Source organism: Chrysemys picta, chromosome 3, assembly GCF_011386835.1.
Source record: "Chrysemys picta bellii isolate R12L10 chromosome 3, ASM1138683v2, whole genome shotgun sequence".
NCBI lineage: Eukaryota > Metazoa > Chordata > Testudines > Emydidae > Chrysemys > Chrysemys picta.
Window position 1 is genome coordinate 171163468 of NC_088793.1, and position 21080 is coordinate 171184547.

A 21080-nucleotide genomic window follows, 5' to 3' on the forward strand; every position below is an offset into this window, starting at 1 on the left:
CCGGGGCAGCCAGCCCTGTTCTGAGTGGGAGTCCTGTTAATAGAGGTTGGGGCCTGGTAGTTTGCAAAGGGTCATGTGATTACCTGATGAGCATCTGATTTCTGTGAAGGCTGGAGGCAGCTCTCTTGGCATGGAGAGCTGCCAGAAGCAGAGAGGCTCTGGCAGGAAGTCCCTGGGTCAAGTAGGGAGAGCTATAGGAAGTAGGGGCTCCTGTGGCAGGGCCTGGAGCAGGTGACTCTCAGGCAAGTGGCTGGTAGAGTGGGAACCTGTGAGGAACTCTGGGTTGTGGGGAAGGACAGTCCATATGCTGAATTTGTGTTATTTGGAAGAAATAAAGCTGATGGCCTGAGAAAAAAAGCCTGAACCAGATTCCGGGCACAGCTAGGGTGGCCACTCACACATTCCCGGAATATCAGACATTCTGGTACTTCCGAGAATGGCATGGGCCCACCCCCGTTGGTGAGCCCTTGCCCCTGCCAGCATGTCTTCGCATGCACGATGCATAGGAAGTCACGCCATATGCAGGATGTCAGTTTGAAGAGTGTGTCACTTCCCCTCCACTGGCATGACCTCACACGTACCATCTGTGCGAGGTCATCCTGGCGGGGGGCAGAGCGGCATGCTCTTCAAAAAGGCATTTCCAGTCCAATACTGGACAAAACCATGTCTTGTTTTGTCTGAATACTGGACGGGGACAAACCACCCAAAAAGAGGACTGCCTGGTTTAAAACTGGATGAATGGGCTGCCTCAGTATGGCACTGATTCTTCTCTGGGCTGGAGAGACGTGCCGGCTGAGTACATGTGTATTCTCTATTGCAGGTGTTCTACATACTACAGAAATCAGTCCTTCCTAATTTAAACATCCCTCCTCTCAGACACTCAGTTGTTTGTCAGAGTGAGTGGATGGATCTGATTTATCTCAGGCAGTAGTTAGAAGACTATTGAAATCCCCAGTTATGCATGTAAAACCCTATAGACAACTGCACATGTCTAAATAAAAGGCAGCGACATTCCTGTCACTATAATATCTGAGTGAAGCCAGTGTTATTTAATAAAATGTAGTATAATACGTCTTTAACTGTTAACTGTATGAACTAACAGAAAGACAAGGAAGTGGGATCTGAGTTACTACAGAGAATTCTTTCCTGGGTGTCTGGCTGGTGAATCTTGCCCACATGCTCAGGGTTTAGCTGATCGCCATGTTTGGGGTCAGGAAGGAATTTTCCCCCAGGGCAGATTGGCAGAGGCCCTGGGTTTTTTTTTTTTGCCTTCCTCTGTACCGTGGGGCACGGGTTACTTGCTGGAGGATTCTCTCCACCTTGAAGTCTTTAAACCATGATTTGAGAACTTCAATGGATCAGATATAGGTTAGGGGTTTGTTACGGGAGTGAGTTGGTGAGGTTCTGTGGCCTGTGTTGTGCAGGAGGTCGGACTAAATGGTCATAATGGTCCCTTCTGACCTTAAAGTCTATGAAGTGAGGTAATAGCTTTTATTGGACCAAGTTTTGTTGGTGAGAGACACAAGCTTTTGAGCTACATAGAACTCTTCCTCAAGTACCTTTTCAAGATATTACCTCAGCCACCTTGTCCCTCTAATATCCTGAGACCGACATGGCTACAATACTGAATATGAACTAACAGTTTTGCTGAGTTGATTATCCACTCACCTCTCTTTCCATTCAGTTTCTGTGTGAAACTAACCAACTTTTTTTCTTTGGATTTTTTTGGGGGGTTCCGTTCCATTTTAATCAGAACATCACAAACTTCTGTACAATTCTGAAGCTGTCTGTGGGAGAGTCGGTCTACCACATTGTGGTGCCTGGGTGTCCAGTCCTCAGCTTGCCCTCTGCTTCTCCAAGGAACACCTTCCACTCCCCTGTTTCAAATAACATTCATCCCCCTGGGGCCAGGGTTATTACAACATAAAATGTTCCATTCCTGCTCAGCAGGTCTGAGTATGTAAACCATCCTTCTAGCCCTTCATGATTGGTCTACTCCGTCTTGGGTTTTGGGGTTCCTGCTACAGCAGTTTTGCTTTTCTCTGAATTCTTCTGCAGGTCCCGCCTCCCACTACTCCTTGCACCTCTGCCACTGTGTGCAAGCAGCCTCTTTTGTAGCAGGTGCTGCTTCTGGGCTGCCATCATGTATGTCCTACTGGTCACAACCCTTTCCCTGCCAGTCCAGGAATGGGTCCATGCATCCCATTACATTGGCCTTTACTAAAGTCAATAATAGTAAAACTTGACTTACAACTAGGCCATCTTATTAGGCTTTCCAAACTGTATCTTATTATCATGGGCCAGATCGTGACTTCCTTACTCCCCTGCACTGGCTCCCCATGTCATGGATAACAATGCAGAGGAGAGGAAGAGGCACTGCAGAGCCACTGCTCCCCCTCCTGCACAGATAGGTAGAGAGTGAGCAGGCTGGGGGAGGGGCATGTGTGGAACCTTGGTGCCACCTGGCCATCACAGCTGCACTGGGGGATGTATGCTACACCAGGTGAAGAGCTGACTCGTGGTACATTTCCCCCAGACCAAGTGGGAACAGTTACAATCCATTAGAAAGGCTGCTCCTTGGGCTAGGCAATCGAATACTGCCCCATAAAATATTCAGGGCTTGTGGCAAAGTCACAACTTAGTCCCCAAGGCCTTTATGGGAAGGGGAGCAGACCCTTTATTTTTGTGCCAAATCCTTGTGAACATTTCAGAGGGGTAGCCATGTTAGTCTGTATCAGCTAAAACAATGAGGAGTCCTTGTGGAACCTTAGAGACTAACAGCCCAAATACATTTGTTAGTCTCTAAGGTGCTACAAGGACTCCTCGTTGTTCTTGTGAACATTGTTACATTTATTTACTTTATTTATTTGTTTGTTTGTTTGTTTTATTTTATTTAGACTTACACTCACATCCTTGACAAATGAGCACCTACCTTGTTCTAGGTATCCCTTGACAAGCCTTAAAGACCCCATCCATAAAACGGACCATCCACGTAAGCTCTCTCCAGTCATTTCCAGCCTTGGGATTCAAAAAGAAAACTACCATCAGAAAGGACAAAGGTTGAAGCAGCAGTAAAAAAGCAAAAGTAAAAATGCCATCCTGGATTTGTCAGTGTTGCCAATTCAGTCATGGTTTTATTGTGCATCTCCTGCTATTTAGTGTCTTTTCTTAAAGTCCCTGCTAATGCAGTACACTGATTGCAAGGCAATCTCAGCTTTTTAAAGTGAGTTTCTAGCCCTCAGGATTGTGGAGAAAATCTTGAAAATGTGACCTGAGTGCACCCTGTAAGTGCAAAAACCAGAGGGTAAATAGAAAGAAATCCAAACGTTTGTTTTTAAATCTCATGATTTTAAGCCAATCACATGATCGTTGGAGCCTGACTTGTGAGTTTTTTAATGTTTGGAGTTAGCAATCCTAGAACGTGATTGGTACTGTACCCCATAGAATTATTTTGCTAGCTATTATATCCTACTAATCCAGCCAGCAGTATTAATGAATATGTTTCTTCTTCTGAAATTAATCCATTTTATTCTTATATTTTATTTTATATTTTATATGGAATTTCGGATGTGTTGAGGCATGTGTTTCCTAATAATAAGTTTTGCTGAAATGCAAGAAGCCTACCGGCCTGTAAGATCCAGTGAGATTGGCTATATAGCAAAAAGTAGAACTAGTTATAAATTTGTCAGCATAAAAGTTGGCAACCTTTGTTACAGATAAGAATGGTCCCTGAAATTTTGGTGAACCAAAGGGAGGAACTATCCACATCACATCACAGATTTATCTGGTTTCTATAACCAGTTGGAAACCGCAGGGTACACCACAACTCAAGGTCATCAAGAGAGCCTAGATTGGCAGTTTTGGAATGAGATAATTCTCATTAATATATTTAGAAAGTAAGTGTCATAATTCTTTAGCCTATAGGAGAAGGGTACCCATATATTTCTTAGGGTCCGGAAACAAGATTTGGGTATAGTAGGTTGGGCCTGATTTCCATAGGTCAGGATCCTATAAAATACCTTGTAAGAGAGTACTAGGGAAGGCTTTTTTAGCTGTTAGAGTCTGCTATGTTCTATACTCTATAGCAGTGGTTCCCAAACTTGTTCCACCACTTGTGCAGGGAAAGCCTCTGGTGGGCTGGGCCGGTTTGTTTACCTGCTGTGTCCGCAGGTTCGGACGATTGCGGCTCCCAGTGGCCGCAGTTCGCTGCTCCAGGCCAATGGCAGCTGCTGGAAGTGGTGGCCAGTATGTCCCTCGGCCCATACTTATAATAGAAATGTTACCACCAGGAGTTTTGGAATTCTTTTACTGTTTTGCAGCTACAAGTTTCATTGCATTCTTCATTTTTATGTTAATGGCAATAAAGATTTTAGCAATTTGGTATTGTCCTCCGTGTATGCGTTCTTGCCAAGCACCCCGAGAATCCTCTCCTGATATAGAACTCTCTGAGTTCTTGAACTCTGTAGTCTGAATTGGATAAGAACCTATAAATCTTCGGGTCGGATGCGATCAGTGGCGAGCCATAAAAACCAACCCATCAAATTCAGGTCAACAGTACCTTTTTGTACAGTACGTTCCATTATTATTGTACTTTCTCAGCACATTTGGCATTTTAGTTAGTTCATAATGACAGTTTTAAAAGAACCAATTGGCCTGATAGAAAGCATAACAACTGACAAACTACTAGTGCAGTGCCAAAAGGTGCCATGTTAAGTCAAGACCTCATGAATTTCTATGCCATGGCAGAAACAACTTTTTATTTATTGAAGCTGAGCTTCTCAAAGGGGCTGAAGGGAACTGGATAACCAAATCCCACTGAAATTCAATGGAATTTAGGCAGCTATTATCCTTCGACTCCTCTGAAAATGCTAGCCAGCCTGGATTTTTTTTACCCTACTACAGCATATATAGCCTGGTCTCCTAGGCCTCGCATAAAAAGCAGCTGTCAAAGTGTACTGTCGTCTCTACATTTCAAAGCAAAAATGAAAGTGAAGTGTCAGCTCATTATTCTGTTGAACTTATGAAAAGTCCTATCTACAGACTTCTTAATGTTTAGAGCTGTATTACCACTGTGCTTCCTGCTGTATGAAACATGTGGCTTAAAGTAACCTTTGTTCTGTACTAGGATCTGTAAGTAGTTGTCTTTCTTTACAGCAAGAACAAAAGTTTAAATCACCTCATATTTAGGGATGGGCTTTCCTGTCCCCCCATTTTATTGATCATTTCCCACTTTATGCAGCTGTGCAGAGCAGTAATAAGGAGTAAGGTCTGCCCCCACCCTGCTGACTCAGACCACATAAGAGCTCCCTACACTCACAGTCACTGTTAAGGGAGTGTCAGGGATGCACCTGAGATACTTCCCCTGGAAGAAGCTGGCCAGGGAAGGGAGAAGGTAATGTCATGGTTCCACCTTCTGTACATGCCAGCGAGCAGAGCTGGGAGTATGTTGGACTCTGAAAATTGGTGTCCCAAATTAATTCCTGTCTTCCCACACCCTCCCACTGGCATATCCAGGAACGTATCCAGTGCAACCCAAGGGGCAGCATTTCTTCTGCATTTCCCCTTATTTCAGGCCATTTCTGATGGGTCCAATGTAGTCCATTTGACACGAATTCTTAACAGAACCCTAAAGAATATGATTTTAAAAACCAGCATTCCCTAGCAGTGTTTTGTTAGAAGGCTAACTCCTGAAAACTATCTCCAGGATGAAAAAAAATGTACACAAACCTTAATCTTAATAGTCGTCATGCCGGGATGGTGACCACCCCCTCACTCGCATCATGTAGTCCTATTGAAAAGAGTGCGACTACTCCTCAGTCAGAGTAATGTCAGCAGAGGCGAGGCCCCAGTAATAATTATTGTTTGGACTGGCACAAGGATAATCATTATGCCCATGTTAAATCACCATCAGCTGTCTCACAAATCTAATAAAGAACCTGTCTGATCCAGATTGACAAGATTTATTTTTCTTTTCTTGTGGGATTATGGGTCTGCCGTTGTGAGATGTCACTCAGTTGAGAATTGTACAGGCTCCAGATATTTGTTGATGTTGCTCTGCCTGCAGCCAAAGTTTTCACTCAGAGAGGTCCACGAACTAGATAGTGGTGGTGGTATTCATTTTAGAGACCCCTAACGATCTATTCTTCCCAAGTTCTAAATTGTATGAGAATGTTCAATTGCAAACTGCATTGTGGCATAATACAACACAACTGTAATTTGGAGATTATGCTAATTTAAAACAAAGTAGGATGGGCCAGCTCCCATTAACTCTAATAGCAGGATAGGGCCCAAAATGACACTGGGCCTGATTCTGATCCAATTTTACACCAGTGTAAATCCATTGATTTCAATGCAGTGATTCCCGCTTTATACCAGCATAAATGAGATTAGCATTCAGCCCTTGAAATATAGTGATTATGTTTCTCAGTCTACTTGGTAAAATGAAAAGTCGGAATCCATTTCAAAACATACAGGAAAAGGATCGTCTTGTTTCTTAATTGTTTTTGTTTGTGTTTTTTTAATCACAGGAACAATAGAATTGTGTTACATATTGTTGTATATTTATGGAGCATGGTTTGTCGTTATGATGTCACATAGCATGATCAACAAAATTGAACTGAAAAAAGAAAGTACAATTCCCAACTTTTGCAAGATGGAGGATGAATACTTTTCAGTGATGAACAATTGCTTTATTTTTCACATAGAGAGTTGATGAAAGAGAAAAAAAATGGGAATATACTGCACATCTGCCTTATATTGTTAATGGTAATATTCATGCCCAGTTCCTGAGAACTCTTCCAGTCGGTGCAGTTCTAATGTGCCCAGCACCATGGCAATTGGGCCCCAATAGCAGAGAGACCTTTCAGGAATCTTAGAGTTATACAAATAACTTGTGGGTTTTTGTAAACATGTAGAAACAATGTACTAATGTATTGTGTTGTTTTTCAGAACCCCCCAGTCATACAACAAGAACAATAATGGTAAGTCTCCAGGAGATCTATTTTTTTTTTCCTTTTAAATTTGGAAAGCTGAACTGAGTACTACAGTGTTGGAGGCTGCTAGTACATGGTATCTCTGTTAATATAATATTATGGTGTTGTAGAAAAAGATTTGACTTTGTGGTACCACTATCCACTGGCAACCTAGAAAAAAAAAAAAAGATACTGACTGAATAGTTGTGCATGTATAAATATAGGGAATACACAATGATGTACAGTGAAGGTTCTATCACTCCTCATTTGGAATGGTCCCATTACTCATGAGTGGAGATAGTCTGATTGTGTTATGTTGATGATTCCAAACTATCTCCCCCTACATGCATCTTACATGAGTCATGTATGTCACAGAGCAACTAGTTAAGAAAACTTTATGGGGTTCAAAAATATATTTGAACTATTTCTTGTATCCCTCCGCCTGTGAAGCCAGCTGCCTGAGTTTTACCATGAGTTCAACTGTTCAGGACTCAGAAGGAGAGAAATATTACAACCAATAAATGCAATGACCTAAAATAGTTTTTCTCTTTTCTCATAAGCTCATATTTTTAGCTCTATTGTAGTGGATCCCACTGGGGAGCTAGGGATATTCTCTTCCCAAATGCATGAAACTTCCATTATGGGATTGCGAGAGGGAAACATTTAATTGGGGTTTTTACAGCAAACCTTACTCTCAACCGGGAATGATTTATGCCCCTCCTGGGCCTCAGGCTGGAGCAATGCCATTTTTGGCAGGAGGAAGTGGCTGTTTGAAGCAGCTCAAAGTGTGGAATGATAGAATAAGTCCCCAGGGGATGGATTAATGGGCAAATAATGTGGCCACAGGTTACATTTGTTAACCATGTGGCTGTGTAATTCATCATACTCCTTTCCAATATATCACTTATCTCGTATATAAGGGACATGTAAATTGCTACATGAAGAACCTACCTGGTTAACTTAGCATTAATGTCACTTCAGTACATTTGCAATCAACATAATCACTAAAACTCCAATTCAACTGGATAACTGATTGCAGAGAGACACAAATCTCCGATTCATTTAGCAACCCATAGGTGCTTAAAGAAAGTGCTACTGCCTCGCCATACAGGATATGCTGTACTCCTTGTTTATAAAGAATTTAAAAAGTCTATCACTCTTGTAATTGTGTGCGTGTCTATGCAGAGAGAAGAGTTTTAAACATAAATGATTTGAGAAGTACGCCTTTAAAACGTGACTCTAGGATTAAGTCAACTAGAGATATCTCTCCCATAAAATTAGGGAGGGATGTTCAGAATTCCTCAGCATTGGACCAACTCTGCTTGCACTGAAGTCAGGAGCAAAGCGAGGCCAATGCTCGGTGTATTTGAACATCCCACCTTAGTCCTTTTCTTACTAACTGTTACTTGATATGGGTCCAGGCCTTGCATATGATTTCAGGATATCTCCGTATTGGGAATGAGGCTGGAGAAAAATCAAATACCTTATTTTCTTAGTCTCTAATTGTTACAGTTACAGAAATGCTGTGTTTCCATAACATGTCAGTGTCCTCTTTAACCCATTAATTTTGGCCACATTTTGGAGTAAAGAAGCCTATTTAAATTCATGTAAGAATATTTTACTGTACCTAACATTACTGTCTCATGCATATCTGCTGAGAATCAGAAATACACAGCAATTTTTGACTGTTTACAAATCATTGTACAGATTACAACATCCAGATTAATGTGCCCCATATGCAGTAGCTGTCCATTCTAGCAGGCTTTAAATAAATGAAAATAAGATTAACAACTGATATGCTATTAAAAGAATGTGAAAATGATCCAGCAATAAACCTACTCATTTTTGTAATTAAAAACATAAATGAATGGGAAAAGGAAAACCTCTCAGCCTGCGATGAGTAGAGAGAATACAGCACCAAAGACAGAGAATTTATCATTCTGTACATTAGGAAACTATATGAAAATATGAGAGTCTTCATTCAGTATAATACAGTATATGCATATACAGTAAATCACATACCATCGTGAGCTATATTTAAACAGCTACTGCACTGAATTACTACTCTGTACTAAATTCCAGCTCTTTTGAATGATTATGATCGTTATAAGCATAATGCAATATAAAGTTGGTGTGTGGTCGTTAGTCAACTGAATGGCAGAAATACAATGGCAAACAAGTCTGAATAATGCCTAACTTGCTTTGATCTGAGGAGGCTTTTCTCTTGCCAAGTCAAAATAATTCTATCTGTTTTTAAATTGCATTTGTAGTCAGTGAAATGCCATAAGTAAAGGCATTAAATCTGACCTCATTTATCTGAGGACAGCAAATTTATGTTTAAGTCAAAGCCAATGAGGAATAGAATGGGCGTTTCCTTTTTTCTCTTAAAAAACATTCCCATGGAGCCTTAATAATGTTGAACACTCCCCCCCCCCCCCCCCGCAAAAAAAATCATTAGTGCTTAAAGATTACAGTGTCCATGTATTCTTTGTTTCAAATCATTGTTCGTACAGTCAGGATCTAGGAGTGATTTAATGATATAGAGGAATTTGTTTATATTAATGTTTTCTAAACCATATCCAGTATAAACAACAGCTTTCCTTATTGTCCTAAGGACAATCATCTGGAACATTCTCTTTCAGTAGCTAAACTACTGGTGTAAGAGATATTGACAAAGAGAGCTCCATTTTAAAACAGTGCTTTAAAAGCTCAGTTTATCCAGAGAACTTAAGGCTTTTGTATAATTCCTACAAAGTAGCTATGTAGTATGCAGTGTTTGAGCATAGAAATAGCACTGGTTGTTCAGAAAGTCAACAACCGTTTCATTATTGGATCTCTGTCATTCAGTGGGATGTTAGCATGTACATTTAGCATTATAACAGACCTATTTTAGTCATATAATTCATGGATGTTCAACAGCAGTCAATAAATTGCAGGCACAAATAATAGCATTAAGTTTTTTAACTACCTATCATTTGTGCCTAGAACATAAGGGGCCACACTGTGCCCTCTTTAAACATTTGCCTTATATGCTGTGCACTGACACTGAGTGTATATCAAAAATTCTAAGAGTTGAAAATGGTGTTGTGACAGATGTGAGTAGCCCAGCTGTTTCAAAGCAAAACCAATCTCTGATTCTAAACTTGACAGGATTGCTGTTGTGCTTTATTTTGTCTTCAATATAATTAGGTCATTGTTGAATTAAACCAATTAACATGGGTTGCTCTCACACATCTGAGCACGCCTGCTCTTTTCTGCTTATTTTTCTTTCTGCATTAAAAAAGCTTCTTTGCACTATGATTTCTTTTCAAGATCTGCTGTAAATGCTTTTGTATTGGGATAAGAGGTTGCTAACATAGGTCTTTTTTTGCCAAGGAGTGAGAAAGGATTACAGGATTTCATAGAGTATAGACTGTAAGACCAGAAAGAGGGACCCTTATGATCATCTAATCTGACCACCTGAATATCACAAATCAGAGAAGCTCACCTATGAATTTCTACATCAGTCTTATAACTTCTTTTTGAGCTATAGCATATCTCTTAGATATATATCTAGCCTTGATTTGAACTGAGGATTATGCTCTTGTACAGGGGTCGGCAACCTTTCAGAAGCGGTGTGCCGAGTCGTCATTTATTCACTCTAATTTAAGGTTTCTCGTGCCAGTAATATATTTTAACATTTTTAAAAGGTCTCTTTCTCTAAGTCTATAATATATAACTAAACTATTGTTGTATGTAAAGTAAATAAGGTTTTTAAAATGTTTAAGAAGCTTCATTTAAAATTAAATTAAAATGCAGAGCCCCCCAGACCGGTGGCCAGGACCCGGGCAGTGTGAGTGCCACTGAAAATCAGCTCGCGTGCCGTATGTTGCCTACCCCTGCTCTTGTAGGGCAGAGACTGGACTGTAAATCAAGAGCTGTGGGTTCTTTTCCGAACTTCTACACAGGCTTCCTGTGTGGCCTACAGAAAGTTCTTTAATCTCTCTGTCACTCAAATTCTCCGTCTGTAAAACGGGGACAATAATACTTCCCTGCCTCACACGGGTACTTTGAGTGTGCAGATAAATTCATGACTGGTTGGTAATCAGATGGTTATGCTGAGGAGCATCATAGAAAAACCATAAATAAATAAATAAATAAAGCTCACATAAATAAATAAACAAACCCAAACTAAGGTCTGTCAGTGGCATGAAATCCAAAACTTTCATTCCTCTTACACGTGGCCCAAGAAATTAAAAAGTGATAAATGCACAATAAAATTCATTTGTATAAAACTGTCTGAAAAGCCAGACCTCTGAATTCACTTCTCTCTGTCTCAGTAGCACTCAAATGGCAATGAAGGAGATGCCAATACTAGTGTGCAAGGAGGTGGCTGGTTGGCCTGAACAGGTTCCCAGGTGACTCCTCCCCTAAAATACCTCTCTTGTTAATTCCTCCAGGCCCCATTAGATTCCAGGAGACATGAGCTTCATCCCAGAATGACTCCAATGGGACTTAAGCAAGTGCTTAAAGTTAACCACATACATATGTGCTTTCCTGAATTTGGGGTCTTAGATGTAATCTGTTGGGGTAGGGACTGTATCTTACTACGTTTGCATAATAGAGCTTTGATCTCAATTGAGGCCCATATGTGCCACCACAGAACAAATAGTAATAATAGAATTCCCATGCTTTCCCGGCCATATAGAAGCCTTTAAATTGTTACTTTAGAGAAGGTGAGCAGTGCTCACTGGTTTTTTATCTAGCAGAGCTTGTATATTAAAAAAACTTGCATTTGGGCTGATGACTTTGCAAGTAATTTTAGACTGGGGCTACTGCTGCAGGAAGGAGGAGTCTTACCAGACAGAAACACATTGCCACTTCGCTCCTTTCTGAAAGGTGACATTGTACTCAATGAGCCTGTAAGCATTTTCCTGTAGAAATGGGGAAATCATGCACCTACCTGATAAGTTTTGTGTGGCAACCATTGATTGGGCTGTGAAATTCTAGCCACGCACCTTTGCCTTTGAGTGGAACCCAAGTAGACTGGTGCCTACACCAATCTATGATTATTTGCAGAGGATTTGCACTGTGGGAAAGATGTGGCCACATGACCTCTCTCCACAACACCAAGTGCCTGATCAAAAGCCTATTGAAGACACTAGAAAGATTGCCATTGATTTCAATGGGTTTTGGATCAGACCCAAATGCATTAATTCTTCTTCGAGTAGTGTCCCTATAGGGGCTTCACTGTAGATGTATCTGCATCTCTGTGCTGCTGATTGGAGAATTTTGGTAGCAGTGTCTATTTGGCTCACATGTGCGCTGACCCCTCCTTGTGGTCAGTGGTCAGGGATAGCTCAGTGGTTTGAGCATTGGCCTGCTAAACCCAGGGTTGTGAGTTCAATCCTTGAGGGAGCCATTTAGGGATCTGGGGCAAAATCAGTACTTGGTTCTGCTAGTGAAGGCAGGGTGCTGGACTCCATGACCTTTCAGGGTCCTTTCCAGTTCTAGGGTATATCTCCATATATTAAAAAGAGGCTAACCAGCATTGCACAGTGAACCCTCCTCAGTTCCTTCTCAACCACCCCTGGTTAGAGATGGCGCTTTAGCTGTCCCTTAGTGGATCGTTACCTTCTATAGACTATAATTATTCCCGTAATCTTTTAGCGCTCCCTTTCCTTTTTCACTCCTTTATGTTTCATTTATTTATTTAGCTAAAAAAATAACCCTTTACTTTAAACTTCATTTGTCTTTGACCCTCCCTCACCCCCCCCATCTGAGAATCTCCCCTGGACAGGTTATGCTCAGTTCACTGGGCTTCGAGAAGTGTCTCAGTTGCCAAGAATCTACCCCAGTGACTGACAAACAATCTTAGTGCATCCGCTGCCTGGGAGAAAACCACAACCAATCAGGATGGCATCACCAAGTCCTTCGGTGCAAACGTCTCAGCACTGCCAACTGCTACCAGTACTGACGACTGCGGCACCTCTGGACTTCTGGTATGTGACAGACCTTTTGGTGTCTGACACACCGGACTCACTTCTACTCGGTACCGGGGCTTGGGTGGGAGAAGAGAAATTCCATGTCTTTCGCAGGCATGTAATATTTTTTATCGGCCCTCTTGCATATTGGTGGGACTGACACCGGGATCTGCCATATGAATTTGGCAGGGTCCAAGAGGGCTCTTCCAACCACTCCTTACCTCCTCTCGCAGAACTCTCCATCCCAACCTATGGATACTAGGGCTCAAAGCCTGGTTCCTTCATGGTTCCAGCACATAGAAACATCATGCTCTGAAGGACTTACAGGAAGTGTTATTACACAACAGGAAAGTGGCTACACATCGTACTTACCTATAGAAGTGGACTAGATTTTGGGTCTGGTGCCAGTCCAAAAGAGTCACCCCTTATCTGGCCACTCTACCTGTAGTCCTAGACTATTTGCTGAATCTCAAGAAATCAGGACTGTCTATTAGCTCACTAAAAGTACACTTAGCAGCAATAGCGACCTTCCATCAGCAAGTAGAGGGGTACTCAATTTTTTCCCATCTGACTACGAAGAGGTTTCTCAAAGGCATAGCAAACCTCTTTCCCCAACCCAGACTCAAGGACATCTCAATCTAGTATTAAAAAGACTGAGTAGACCACACTTTGAATCCATGGCTACTTGTTTTTTAACTCACCTTACCATGAAGACAGTGTTCCTGATTGCCATTACCTCAGCAAGAAGGATAGGGGAGATAGCAACCCTGATGGCACATCACCCCTTCACAGTGATCTTCCCTGACAAAGTCATGTGTAGACCACATCCGAAGTTTACCCCCAAAGTGACTTCTGCATTTCATGTGAACCAACTCATTCACCTTCCAAACTTTTGTCCCAACCCTCACCAAGATAATAGGGAAGCCATCCTCCATACACTCAATAAAAGGAGAGCCTTGGCCTTTTATTTGGACAGGTCAAGAGTTTTTAGAAAATCTCCAAGACTCTTCCTCTCCAGGACAGGTCTAGAGGCACAGTGATTTCAGCTCAAAGACTTTCTAAATGGGTCTCGAACTGTATAAAACTCTGTTATTAGATTCGCAATTTAGCACCCCATCTACAATCTGCACACATTCTATGAGATCAGTTTCCTTGTCTGTCATTTTCTCCAAGGGTATCCCTATATCAGAAATCTGCAGAGCAGCTACCTGGGCACCTGCACATACATTTGCAGGACACTATGACATCCTGGGGGACTGCTGTAGGGCGCCAGATTCGGCACCACAGTACTATCATCCATCACAGACTTAACTCCGAAGCTCCAACCTCCAGTGTGGGATGGTGCTCGGGAGTCACCTACAGTGGAGCACCCATAGAGAGACTATTCGAAGAAGAAGAAGAAGTTATTCACCTTGTGCAGTAATGATGGTTCTTTGAGATATGTGTCCGTATGGGTGCTCCACAACCCACCCTCCTTCCCTCTACTTTGGAGTTCTCATCATACACTCTACGATAGAGAAGGAACTGAGGGGAGGGGGCAGCGCATGCGCAGGCTGAATGGACGCTGCTATCAAAATTCTCCAATCAGCAGCACAGGGGCACAGATACGTCTAGAGTGGAGCACACATATGGACACACATCTGGAAGAACCATTGTTACTGCACAAGGTGAATAACTTCTTCAGCAATATGCTGTCTTTCCACCTCTGTGGTGAGGGGTGGAGGGTCTGATGGGTTCTTTGTCAGCTCTTAACTATGAGCATTCTATATTTAACATCACACATCAAATAAGGGGCCCTGTGGAAGGATTTTCCATTCCCTGCCACCTCCATAGCTGTAATGTTGATGACAGTTTCATTTTCATTTCAACCCTTCAAGACAGGTGGATTCATAATCAACATATTAAAAACAACAGAATAATTATTAGAGAGACAAGGTGGGTGAGGTAATATATTTTATTGGACCAATCTTCAGAGTCTAAAACTGGGCCCCAATTCTAAGTTTTGGTGGGAGGGCAGCATTTCTCTTGCCAATATATACTGACTGAGTTCAAGGTAGGTAATCGAAAGAAGACAGGTCAGTTGCAGTGCACAGGCCAACTCTGAATTTTTTATTCAGCCCTTATTAGGTTTTACCTGAGGTAGGACTTCAGGATTTAGTTCCTCACACGCATTCCATTATCATTCTAAAATCCCCAAAAGAGGAATTTTTCCATAGCATCTTGTCAGCGTAGGCCAAAAGATGGCCTAGAAATACAGAAGATCTTAGTGCACTCTGAGATATCTAGTGAAAAGGGCACTATAAAACAGAGATTTGTTTGATGACTCATGGGCAGCAAGCTCTAAATAAACCTCTTGCTGAGACACTGATCTGTAATTTGCCCTCAGTATCTGGAATTTTAGTGCCCGTGTAGCTTAGTGATGTAAACACTCAAAATCAAAATGCCAGCTGCTAGTTGCACACTACAGTGTTGTGATTAAATTAACATAACTTTCTCTATGCATGTTTCCTGACTGAACAGGGGTTCTGCTCATGTTAATGTCATCAGGGTATCATTATGGTCTTTTTTACCTAGGTTTTAAAATACTCATCAAGATTTATAATCCTGTTTGTTGCAATTGTGTACTGCAGTGAATAAAAAGATATTTGTAGCATTTAACATAACAGCTTTGCATGAAAAGGGCTGTTTGTTCTGTGGATTGATAGTAATATGCTGTGAAATGGTATTAAATATTGTTTTTATATCTAAGGGCAAATATCTTTTATCGGAAGAACTGAATTATTCTGGTCACTGAAAGGATTACAATTCTCCTGGTTAATTAGAAATTCAAAATATTATGGTATTTACAGCATGCATGATTAGGAATGATAATCTCTCCTTAAGCACATTGTAGTTTACTCTTTTAAGGTTATGAAAGTAGTAGTGAAAATAAAGGGGAGAAAATTGTCAACATTACTATGCATCAGGAATGGGATGGAAAAAAATAACACTGCAAATATCATGTGACAGTCTTATACTCTCACCTGGAATAATGCATTTAGTCCTGATCAAAAATTATATAGCAGAAATAACAAGGGGTTCTGAAACAGGTAATGAAATTTATCAGAGACATGGAAAGACTCACATATGAAAAAGCAAATACTTTTTTCCACAAATCACAATTAGTCTGTGAAACTCATTGTCACATGATATAACTGGGGCCAAGATGGTTTCAAGAAAGGTTTGAATATTTATATGGCTAAAGAGTACATCCAGAGTTACATTAATAAGGATTTTAAAAAAAAATCAAACTTCGAAGGGTTTCAAGCCCTTATGCTTCAGGTCAGGTCCAGCCCTAGACCAAATGACACCCCATGTGAGGAACATCTTCAGTTCCTCTGTTTGTTAAACTTTTGAATACCTTATTGTTTATTGCATTTGTTGCCCATTTTACATCTTTTATGCACCATTTACATGCATTATTTATCCCTGTCATATAAAACAATACATTTGCACGCCAGGACCTGTAAATCTGTATTTATTCATGCCATATATAAGCAAATAAAAAATTTCATTTCCTCTAAGCTTATAGAATAACTGAAATGTACTAACATCAAGAAATTGAACTGTGCACCAACATTGGGTGGACCAGTGTTAAATAGTGTTACAGTAGGCGACAGCCTTAGAATGTTAATCCTAGTCCTTTAGTTCAAAACATCACTTTTCTCACCTTTGCCCTCATGAAGCAGAGCGCCAGAGAAATCCAAAAACTGGCCACTGGCATTTTCAAGTAATAAAATAGCAAGTGATGTCAGTCTCTCCTCGGCCATTGTTGATCAAAGACATGTTTTAATGAGCCCGAGCTTCAAAAAGCTGAGCTCACCACTCACGACTGTGACCGGTAGTGAAGTAGAATCCTCAAAGCTATCCACACATTAGGAAAAGAGTCCTTTAGCTCTGTATCATGAATGAATTGGAGAACTGGGAGTGGAAAATGCTTCCTATGTTACAAACTGTGACAGATGTTGTCCAATTCGACATAGAGATCTTTATCATTGACATCCAAACGTTCCACATGTGTCAGCATCTGGTGAAGGTCCATACAATTGTTAAGAGTGTTTTCCTTTCCACTGGCTGCTTACTAAGGTCATACAAAAAAACCCAGGTCTTTTCATGCTGCTTCATTTGTCCGAACCTTTCTTCGAGGGACACTTGAGCAGTGTCAGTAAACGAGCAAAAAAACTCTTGAATTTTTTCTTCTGAGCTTCCCATCACCTCATCTCTGCCCTTGTAACCAGACTGTCTCTTCTTCCAATGAATACAAGTTTCCTTGAAGACAGGCTCAACTCCTAAGTTTTCTGCCATTTCTTTGGCAGCAGTGATGGCATCTTCAAATCTGATGTCTCTAGGCCACAACGAAATCAAGGCAGCTTCTCATCAAAGTAGAGTGGTCGTGATGTCCATCGACTGAGTTTGTTATGCCTTGCTTACAACGTTTACTTGTAATAGGATCTCGTGCCAAACCACAATTGAGACCAGAAATTCGAAATCAGTGATCTGCTTTGCCAGACTTTGCACCTTGTGTCAGATTCCAACCTCGGCTTTACTGAACTGCACCAGTTCCATCAGAGTGTCATAAACCTCAGTCACTTGGTACCTCACTGGCCTTATGCTGTCAATGCATCTCTTGCAGTGAGTGTCACTTAGTGGCTTCATGATTTGATTGTGGGTACTGAGTGTGACGGGTTGGATCACAGAAACCCCCTTGGGAGCTGCCACCCGATGTGCAAAGACTACCCCTGCTTCTGTTTTCCCTGCCAGCTCAGGACTCCAGCACCCTGTCTTGCTGAGCCAGACACTCCCGTTTGGCTCCAGACACAGATCCAGGGTCTGAATCACTTGTCCCCAAAGCTGCAAGTTTACCCGAAAACAGCTCACAGTAGTGTGCTTGTCTTTAGCACTCAGATGCCCAACTCCCAATGGGGTCTAAACCCAGATAAATCCGTTTTACCCTGCATAAAGCTTATGCAGGGCAAACTCATAAATTGTTCGCCCTCTATAACACTGATAGAGAGATATGCACAGTTGTTTGCTCCCTCAGGTATTAATACATACTCCGAGTAAATTACTAAATAAAAAGTGATTTTATTAAATACAGACAGTAGGATTTAAGTGGTTCAAAGTAGTAACAGACAGAACAAAGTAAGTCACCAAGCAAAATAAAATAAAATGCGCGAATCTATGCCTAATCAAACTAAATACAGATAATCTCACCCTCAGAGATGTTTCAGTAAGCTTTTCTCAGACTGGACACCTTCCAGGCCTGGGCACAATTCTTTCCCCTGGTACAGCTCTTGTTGCAGCTCAGGTGGTAGCTAGGGGATTCTTCATGATGGCTTCTCCCTCTCTGTTCTCTTCCCCCCCCTTTATATATCTTTTGCATAAGGCGGGAACTCTTTGTCTCTCTGGGTTTCCACCCCCCCTCACTGGAAAAGCACCAGGTTAAAGATGGATTCCAGTTCAGGTGACATGATCACATGTCACTGCAAGACTTCATTACTCACTTGCCAGCACACACATATACAGGAAGACTCACAGGTAAATACAGCCATCTGCAGACAATGGGAGTCATCAAAATTCCAAACCATCATTAATGGTCCACACTTTACACAATTACAATAGGCCCTCAGAGTTACATTTTATATTTCTAGTTTTAGATACAAGTGGTACATTTATACAAATCAGATGATCACACTCAGTAGATTATAAGCTTTGTAATGATACCTTACAAGAGACCTTTTGCGTGAGGCATATCCCAGTTACTTACATTCACTTATTACCGTATTTTCTCTAAAACTATCTCAGTTACATTATATTGACTTATTATCAAGTTTTTATAAAACCATATAGACTGCACAACGTCACACTGAGCACTTCTAAAAATTTGGCCGTTAGATACCATGGTGCTGGGCATAAAATAGATAAATTAAATATCCAAGATTTAAAAATATAAGTAATTAAATAAGGACATTACTGAATTTTAGATATAGCATTATTCCTCCTTCCTCTCTGTACTTGACTATCTAGTAAACAGCAATCCAGTTTTCACCATTTACAGGTTCCTCCTCTATTGACAGTCTTTCACAATGTGGTTTATAAGTTATGCTCCAGAGAAAAAAATATTTTCCCCCTCTACCATCACAGTTTTCTAAAGGCTTGAGACCCACAGCTCGCAGCTTCAGGCATTCTGTCCCAGTACTTATTATTTTTTCATCCTATGGGACATTGATTTTTCACTAAAATCTTCAGCTCAAGTCAATGTAGTGTATTATGAACAAGACAATATATATTAAATTGTAGGCAAAAGGATTGCAGTCAGTTCTAGTAGGTAATGAATACTGAATGAACTCAAAATAATTGACCCACTAAAGTAATAGCAGCATTGAACCTGTTCCTGCTCCCAGGTTGGTGAAGGACAGGATTGGGTCCATTGGCTTTTTGGGTATCCCCCCCCCCCCCCCGATACAGTAAATGCAGGGTCTTGGGGGTTTATTTAAAGAGAAAGTTAAAATGAGGACCCTACAATTGGGTAGTGTGTTTATTTAAATTTAGGAGCAATAACTGGAGTTTGAGCCTAAAAATAGGTAGTGTGGTCTGGTGGCTAGGACACTGGGTCAGGGCTCAGTTCTATTTCCAGCTCCAAGACTGATCTGTTGTGTAACCTCAGACAATTCGTCACCTCCCTGTGCCTCGGTTTACCAAATGTAAATTGCACATAACACGTTGCAGAATGCTTTCAGCTCTACAAGTGAAAGACTCTCTATAAAAGCAAAATATGATTTTTATTAGTATAATTATTTTACTATTTAAAGGGCTTTCTTTTTAAACTTCACTGTTCTGGTAAGTGTGGGCTGCTTTCTGTACCTGTAGAGGAAAACTACTTATATTTGAGGATGACTGTGCATTGTCTTTTACAGAAACAGCAGTACTGCACTGACACAGCAATTCTGTAGAAAATATTTTTCCTTTTTCATTATCATTTCAGCATACTACTCCCCATTCACATATGACTACCAATGGTAAAGCCTTGCAAGTTGGCATGAGTGCCATTCAGCCAAGCACCATTCCAGTGATCAAGAGACAGAGGCAAAACTGGCTTGATGCGCCCAGTGATGATTACTTTATAGCTACAGAAGAGACCAGGTAAGATGAGGGAAATAAAAGTAGGAGAAAGCGTTTCAATGTGTTCATGTTACTAGTCCATGAAAATCTAGTGCTTGAATAAACAGTTTTCATAACCATAACTCTGGATTTAGCATTACAGAGGAGAACAGCGCCACATCAAAACCAGGCACCTGATCCTACATCTCGTATGCACATGAGTTGTCCCATTGAATACAGTGGGGCAACTTATTTGTTGCAAGATTGAGGTCCAGTTAATTGTAACCATCAGTGGATCACACTATGATATTTAAAGAAACATAAAACGACATGGAATCCATTCTGAATTGTTCAATACATTTTTGTGTGTTTATATTAGAAAAGACACTGAACATATTCATACTGCATATATTATGCAACACGTCCCAGAAACTGAAGGGAAAAATATAGCTGACCACCTTTTTCTTAACACAGAAATTGAGTCGTTTGCCATCAGAAAGCAATTGGTAAGACAGCTGTCTTTTTCATTCTTTCATTTAGTGATTAATGGGCAACATTGATGGGTTTTTGCTTGTACTGAAAGGGAGCTCTTCTATCATAGACGAGCCTCTAGCTTTCTGAGGCTAATTCAACTCTGGTTATTGTTTGATTTAACTTTGTATTAAAGCAAGAGATCACAGTCTGGTCTGCAAGCTGCCCTTGCTCAGATTGTTATTGAAGTCTTTCCGATCTCACCCTTATTTAAAGCAGTAGGATTTATTATAGCAGGGTTTCTCAAACTGGGGGTTGGGACCCCTCAAGAGGTCGCAAGGTTATTATGTGGGGGGGGTCGCGAGCTGTCAGCCTCTACCCCAAACCCTGCTTTGCCTCCAGCATTTATAATGGTGTTAAATATTTATAATGGAGGTATTTTTAATTTATTAGGGGGGTCGCACTCAAAGGCTTGCTGTGTGAAAGGGGTCACCAATACAAAAGTTTGAGATCCACTGTATTATAGCAAATTCCA

The 21080-nt window shown here is 41.0% G+C and overlaps 1 protein-coding gene across 2 annotated transcripts in view; it reads left to right on the forward strand.

The window, feature by feature from the left end:
* MTA3 (metastasis associated 1 family member 3) overlaps window positions 1-21080 on the forward strand; it is a 262904-nt gene that overhangs the window by 212630 nt on the left and 29194 nt on the right. For both annotated transcript variants that reach the window (XM_065589544.1, XM_065589543.1), the window contains exons 17-18: window positions 6949-6980; window positions 19959-20116. In XM_065589544.1, coding sequence (XP_065445616.1) covers window positions 6949-6980; window positions 19959-20116 — 190 coding nt within the window. The remainder of the gene's footprint in view (window positions 1-6948; window positions 6981-19958; window positions 20117-21080) is intronic.